Source organism: Anopheles merus, chromosome 3R (genome assembly GCF_017562075.2).
Source record: "Anopheles merus strain MAF chromosome 3R, AmerM5.1, whole genome shotgun sequence".
Taxonomy (NCBI): Eukaryota; Metazoa; Arthropoda; class Insecta; order Diptera; family Culicidae; genus Anopheles; species Anopheles merus.
The window spans coordinates 35,782,517-35,790,292 of NC_054084.1; the positions used below are offsets into that span (position 1 = coordinate 35,782,517).

Here is a 7,776-nt window from a genome sequence, read left to right on the forward strand (position 1 = left end):
AGAGAGAGTGAGAAAGGCGGGATGAAAAATTCAAAAAGTGTACTGTGGTACACCTCACCCCTCTCCCCGTTTGAATATAATCAGCATGTTTGTAGTGGTAAAAGGGTGGTATCAGAGAAGCAGAAGCGCAGAAAACAAAAGCCTCAAACAGAAGGACCGGGGAAGGTGCGAAGGGAAATTTGGCCGCTAGAAAATAGTACAGCATGGCCGAAACCGGGGTGTAAAATCAACATCAAGTCCAATCACAACTTTGTTGGTGCACGAAGAAAATAGAAAACAAGCAACACAAACGACAAATCTGCATTTCCCTGGAGCCGCCCTCCGATGGTGACCGCCCGGCCCATTTTGCTTTCTATGCGCGAATTTCCATTTAATCCTTTTGTGTTGTATTGACACTTTTTTTTCCCGCGGGCGAGGTTTGTTATCTTGCGGGGCCAGTTTTTTCGTTTGTTGCTTGCTAACGTGTGCGCGCTTCATTCTCCCCTGTTCTTCTACCTTTCCAGTGGCAAAGCAGCACCCAGGTCGGTATATGCTACCTGCTGTACCGGCTGATAGTAGCGATCGTGTTTCTGGCGATGCTCGTCTGCTCCGTGCTGGACATTGGGCGCTCCGAGCCAATGTTCGAGCATCACTACGCCAAATGGTGGATCTACCTGACGCACTGGGCCCTGATGGCGTGCACGGTGCAGGCCTGGCTGGCAGCCATCATCGTCACCAAGGGTCTGATGATTGACCGGAACGAGTTCGGTAAGGAAGTCAACAGAGAAAAACAGAAGCATTCCCTCAAAGGAAGATATTCTATTACTTCCGGACAGTCGCTTGGACGCCAGCTTCCGAAGCTTGTTTTCATTTTCCTGTCCTTTCCCTGTTGTCATTTCACACATTTCCCATTTGCTTGCTTTTTACCTCTCCACAGAATGGAACATTCACGTCGCACGGGAAAGCCGGCTACACTCGGTCTACTGGATTGCGTACACGATTGCGACCGTCTACTCGTTCATCGTCACCCTCGTCTACTGGATGTTTGTGTACGACTCAAGTGAGTATGAAGTTCCCTTTAGAGCACAGTAAGCTGTAGTGCGTAGGCGATACGATCCGGTGCCCGGCCATGTTTATCCCTAATTGATATAATATTCCAAAGCAAACCAGGCAATGTGAAAGAGGCTGTACCGGGGGCATCAGTCTGCCCGGCCACTGCGATCTGTTTGCGGAGTTGGCGAAAAAAGGAAGGAAATGTTTTATGAATATGCATTTCATCATCCTTGCTGGTCAGCTCCAGTTTCGCCTACGCAGTCACGTCACAGTGTTTGAGCAAGAAGCTCTGAGCTCTTTTTGACGCACGCTCTGGGAAACACCAGTACCCGTAGGCTTCCGTTTTAAGCCTATTGCATACATTTCCCGGAAATGGTGGAGAAGTCTTCTCTACGCTCAACGTGAAATGTCTAATCTGCAATCGATTAAAAACTTCTCTATGAGGATAATCATTGAGCTCTCGAGCTGTGTTTTTGTGTGCTGTGAGCACGTAATCGTTCTTGGAATTTGTCGTGCTATTACGGTGGGAATGTGGAGTGCGGATCCTTTGCACTTTGAAAAAACACAGTAACAAGCTTTTCAAAATTAGGTACCTGTTGGATTATTAATAGAAATTTAAGTTAGATCCCTTGGTTCAATTTAAATGATATGCGGTAATACAAGGAAAAAGAGTTTAAATCATGCATGCAAGTTATTAGCTGCTTTGTGACGATAATCCGACGAGTTATCTACTGCAAAACAGGAACAACAATATACCGCACTGAATGAGCTTCAAACTGCACGGCAAGATAATCTATTCCTGTGCAAAGAAACTAGTTTTCAAATTCAATTCAATAGTGCTTAACATTCACGATTATTCAGCTTCCGCCACTCGGCGCAATCTCATCGCCAGTTAGCTTTTCCGCAACGTTTTGCGGCTAGCAATTAGCACGAAACAAACAACCAGCAGCTCTTCTTGTTGTGCACCCGTCTTCCACTGTCAACCTATCAGTGTTGCGAGATCTTTTACTTCAACGCGAGAAAGAATGCCGGAAGTGAAGCGCGCGCAACAGTGAACGGCCGAAACCAAGAAGGACTTTTGTGGCATTTTTTTCTTCTTCTGGTCTTTTGTTGCGTCTTTTTCTGCCTTTTATATGACATAAAGCAGGCCAAAGTATGTATAACAACTCAGTTCCGGGTAGCGCAAAAGCAGAAGGCAGAAATCATTATCGTGGTGGAAACTCCATTACACACCCATTCCTCTCTTTGGACCATTGTTTTCAAATTTCTAGTATTACCTTGTAGTTGCAAATTTGCTTACCAACTGAAGCAGCCGTATTGCCCCCGGGGGGTCTGTGTTGCAGCAACACCTCAACAACTACCGAGCGCGTCAAGGGCGTCGGTCGCCCCTAGTTGTACCTTGGTGGTGAAATCTTTGTCTCAAACAATCAGCATCAGCATCTCGGGTGCTGATATTGCTTTCAGCAAGAGAGACTGAGCATTACAATTCGTACTTTATGTGGCAAACGACATCGCCATGCTTATCAGAAGTGTACCATACGACACGGCAGCAGTACACACACACACACACACACGCACACACCCATACACGAGTGTTAAGTGTGCGCGTTAATTTCTCCGATTCGAGTACTGCTGTGTGCTGTCGTTGTTGTTCGGATTACCTTTTCTCTTGTTCTCTCATTTCACATGCGAGTGAAAATTGCTGTATCAAGCGAATGGTGTGTTGCTGCTCGTATAGTGTGCGGTTTATGTGTGTGTGCACCAGCGCGAAAAGATTGCGAATTTTAATCTTGTCAGCCGCTCTCCACAACAATCGCTAAACAATGGCACCGTCCGAATGGCACAGTTGGTTGTAGTGATGATGGTGGTGTTTTTGGGACGCGCGCGCTCTCTGCACTACAATGCATAAATGAAGATTATGACAGTGGATTGTGGCATGAGAGATATTAAAGTGGATATGTATGATTGGTGCACACGAAACACACGAGCTGTACAAGACTCCATACACACACACACAGACACATGGAGGTGCCTGGTTGTTCATTAGTTCCCCTTATGACCATGCGCCATTTGCTCTGGACCAATGAGATTTGCATGAGCATTTTGCATGATTGCAATGCTGCAATCTGGACGGCCATTTTTGACAGATGTTGATGCGCTAGGTCCATTGGTGTGGTGTAGTGTCGCGTACCGTAGAACACATGTTTGTGTAGTGTGCTGATTGCAGTTTGGAATTTATTAAATGAATACCATGGGATACAGTTTGGGTTGTTATGCAATCGTTTGTGCAAACTGTGCCTTCTTTCTTTAGCTAGATTTTGATTAGAATTTAAAACGCCTAAAAGTATGCAAATCAAAGCTTTAGTGATTTTTTGTTGCAAATTGCATACCTTCTGGCGCTTAGCAAAGCCATTGTGGGGAAATGTTTATTTACACCAGGGCAATAAAATTCAATTAATTGCGAAGGTAAACAAAGCAATACCGTCTCTCCGTTTTATTGGATTAAAACAACTTAAACAAAAACAAGACTAACATACCTTTAGACGCTATACAAGAGCCATCCTATGGGAGATACAGAATTATAGCGTACTTTTTCCCAATTTGAAGCGTTTAAAAAACGTTTTGTACTGCCCGCGACGTGTTCATCACTCTATCTGTGTATAATTGAGATGATGAGATGGTGTTCATCCTTCTCCGTTTTAAGACACCTAATACAAATAAGATGGCATGCCAATCCATTTGGGACGAATACTGGTTCAACATTCAATCTACTTAATGCACTTCTCCAATCCAGAATCCATCTCAAAATGGCATCATCTCAAAGCATCACTAAACGCTTTCGATATTTCCCGCGCACTGGCCATCGTCGCGTCCATTTAGCCTTTTCCACACGGCGTGCCAACGAGCTGTCCCAAAATCAAATTAAACTCCCTTGATTACATTTTAGTCCCGCCCAGCGAAACACGGTGGACAGGCGGCAAAGTGTGCCGCGGTGGTGTCATATCCTGCTAATAGAAAAGTTTAATCCCATTTCCAATTGCTACCATGAGCTACCCTCTTTCTCGCTCTCACACACGCATTTTCGTTTTCACTTTTCACAACAGGTAAAAACCGTGTCGATGCCGTTAATCTCATGGTGCACGTGCTCAACTCCATCATTATGCTAATTGATCTAACCATCGTTGGACACCCGATCAAGCTAAACCATGCGTACTGGACGACCGGTATCGGGGTGGCCTACACGCTTTTCTCCATCGTCTACTACCTGGCGGGCGGAACGGACAGGTAAGGACAAGTCCCCTCACTCCTTCTGGATGCGCGATGTGTTCGGTAATGTAGGGAAAAAATATATAAATCGTAGAACAGCATCTACGCTCACATATCGTACAATTTGTGGTGGATTAATTAGGCTGTCAATTGCGCTGGTGGCTGGCCCCATTCGGCGCGCTTCTCTCCAGGGAGCTAAACAGTGTTGTTGCTGCCACTCGCACGAAATGAACTGCTTTGTTACGGGTGTGTGTATGTGTGTGAATAAATAATGGTATCAAGCGCGAGGGGCCAACTACACGGCGCCTATGCCTATGCTGAGAGAGAATGCGCGAAAATGTCGATGTACGTACACCAGTAGCAGCACCAGCAGTAGCAGTGCATTAATATTTGAACAAAGTTTAGCGCTTGTTTCGCAAACTTTACCTATCCCGTGCTCGAGCAGAAGGTATATTGCCCTCTGAAGGAGATTAGCAAAGTGGGGTTACACAGTGGCAAGAAGCTCTGTGCACTTCCAGCCATCTTTACGAGATGAGATGAACGAATGATGTCGAAAGGCCATTTGTTTGCTGCTCCGGAAGATGAAGAGCAAAATTAATCAAGCTTCCATTATTCCCAAGGTGGTGATAATTGTTTGCAGCCGATACATTGCTTTTGCTGGTAGAACTTTGGTTCGAAAAGCAATGGCAGGAAAATGAGCTTTTTTGGTTGTATCGTCAGAAAAGATAAGTTTGTGAGTTAAAAGAATGTTTTTTTGTTTAATTCCGTCCATATGTATATCGGTAAATAATTTATTTGAGATGGTCAACTATTTTTAAACCGAAGTTAAAATTATAGCCTTTTAAAAATAATATTTTACCTTGTCAGAACGGCAAAAATCAAATATAACAGAATAACACGTAACAACACAACCATTGCATACCTTCAGGCGCTTAAGGTGTGCAAACAGGCGCTGACGGAAACGAACGAAAAAATTAACAATTAATTGCAAATAAACGATTCTAATTTCAACTCTGTTTTTAATCTTCTTCTCTTCTTCCTCCTCCCCCTTCTCTCTCTCTCTCTCTCTCTCGCTCTCTCTCTCTCTGTTTGCAGACACAATGATACCAACATCTACAAAATGCTCGACTGGACCAAGCCGGGCAAATCGATCGTGATCTGTGCGCTCGGCATCTTCGCCGTGTTTCTGATGCACTTTCTCTGCTACTGCCTGTACTGTCTGCGGGTGTGGCTGTACGCGCGCGTCTGCGTCCAGGGCAACAATAGCAAGTCGAGCAGCAACGAGAAGATCACCTCGATCACGCGAACCCTCTCCTCGATGGAGGAAGCGCAGCGGGAAAACTTCCTCAACCCGACCGCGGTCGTCGATCTGAAGTGAGCAGGCTGAGTGGTGGATGGGGGAGAAGGGGAGGGAAGCAATGAGTTGTCCAATGCACGAAAGCACAAGCTACTGCTGCGCTCCTTATCATTAACCCCCCCTCCATTAAACTGCGCCCATTTCCTTCCTGTGTCCATTTTATCGTCCATTTCCTGGTTTTCCAGCTTCCAGTATTCCTTATACATCCTCAGTAGTGTGCGTTTAGGCAGAAGAATAGCTCATCATTATCATGTTGGTACTCGTACAAAACGTATGTAAATTTTCATTTCGCTCTTTCTCTCTGTCTCTCTTTCTCTCTCTCTCTCTCTCTCTGCCCTCTTCATCACGCATATTTCGCACGCTGCTTTCCCGTCATCAATCGCCCAGAGAATCGCGCCATGACGGGCGTGGTCCGCGCCAGGTGGCCTCACTGCGCTAGTGCACTTTCTGCTCGACCAACTGCTCGATCCCACACATGCACTGACACACACACACAGAGTTAACAGCGATCCGATCGGTTGGAAGCGCGGGCTAAGATGGCGCAGCCCGCGGGCGACAACAGCATGGTGTGGTGTTTGTGCACCGAGGGATTGTTTTCTTTTTTTTTGGTTTGAAGTGTGTGTGTGCTTCACGTTTATGTTTTTGGGCGGAGGATGATGATGCATCCGTTTGTTCCGCGCTCGCACCGATTTTAATCCGACAAGTTGTATAGTTGCCATAACCAAAAAAACGAGGGGATCGTCAGCGAGAGCCGGCCGTGCAAAAAAGGGCGGCATATCTGTTTCATTCGGTGGCCGCAGCAGCAGCAGTATTAGCCAAAGCACCGAAGATGTTTCGACATTCCAGAATAGGCGGAGGAGGGTAGGGACATTCCTCACATTCACACTCTCCCTCTTTCTCTCTCTCCGGCTCTGACTGTTTGGCTCTCTATCGTCGCGGTTTAGAGGTACGCACAAATTCCAAGGCGTATGGTAAGCAGATTTCAATACTCGCATTTACAGTATTTTTCAGCATTTCAGTTGGTTGTAAGTTTAGGTAGTGAATTTATTAAACGATCCCTTCAAGAAAAAAAAACAGTCCGTTGTTCGTTTAGTTAAAGGTTTTTGTTTGAGTAGTCAGAAAGGGGAGAGGGAGTGAGGGAACTGCATTCCCCGAAATAAAAAGAAAGTAATGGCAAAAGTATGTTCGTTCCTATATTTCACCTAAGCAAATTGCCACTCGACAGGAAGTAATGTTCGTTCCTCCCCTCCCCATATCACCACCCCTTTCATTCTAGCTGCTTCACTATCTCGCTCTCTCACACACACGCTCTCCAGAGTATATTCCTCCCGTCCTAGATTTCCGTCGGGTTCGTTCCACAGTAGTAGTATCTCTCTCTCTCTCTCTTTCCCGTAATCGTATTATAAAAATGAAACACACCTCCAAACAAATGAAAAAAAGATGAGGAAAGTGAAAAAATATACAAAAAAAAGCGGAGAACAAACAAAAACAAACCAGTAAAGTATAACAGTGAAAATCAAAATCAAAACAAAACAAACAAAAAATCACCGATTGGGCGCCTACCGCTCAATCAACCACTGACATCACTCACGAAATGTTAGATCTAGCGTATAAAGTTACTATTTGCTCACAACACAACAACAACAACAACAACAACACTGTTTTTCCTGTGCCTCCCAGCGATAGACGGTGGCGATGGATGCACAGGATACACAAACAAATAAAAATAGCATCAAATGAAGAAGAAAAAACAAAAAAAAACTACACAGCACACACATACACAACACAGCAAATTAAAACAATACAACTGTTGGATCCGTAAGAATGCGTCTTTAAAGTACAGTCGTTGATTCTAGAAATATATTTGAAGACATAACAAAACAGTATCATAGCAAAGAAACAGCAGCAAAAAAACAAACAAACCAAAAGAAGAAGAAAATATGAGGAAAGAAAAAGAAAACACATTTAGATTTGTTTGGTGGCAGAGTTTGAGAGTGCAAAGCAGAGGAAGCAATGGAAGTTGATAAGTAGAGTAGAAAAAATGGTGTGTGGAATGCGCGTTATTTAGTCTCTGGCAAGGTTGAAAAAAAACATCCAAAAACATTGGTGATATATTCTCA

General features: G+C 44.6%; 1 protein-coding gene across 6 annotated transcripts in view; it reads left to right on the forward strand.

The window, feature by feature from the left end:
• LOC121595788 (protein rolling stone) overlaps positions 1–6,712 on the forward strand; it is a 59,448-nt gene extending 52,736 nt beyond the window's left edge. For all 6 annotated transcript variants that reach the window (XM_041920010.1, XM_041920011.1, XM_041920008.1 and 3 more), the window contains exons 4-8: positions 504–747; positions 917–1,039; positions 4,137–4,317; positions 5,395–5,673; positions 6,044–6,712. In XM_041920010.1, coding sequence (XP_041775944.1) covers positions 504–747; positions 917–1,039; positions 4,137–4,317; positions 5,395–5,673; positions 6,044–6,095 — 879 coding nt within the window. In that variant the 3' untranslated portion in view covers positions 6,096–6,712. The remainder of the gene's footprint in view (positions 1–503; positions 748–916; positions 1,040–4,136; positions 4,318–5,394; positions 5,674–6,043) is intronic.
• The last annotated feature ends 1,064 nt before the right edge of the window (positions 6,713–7,776 follow it).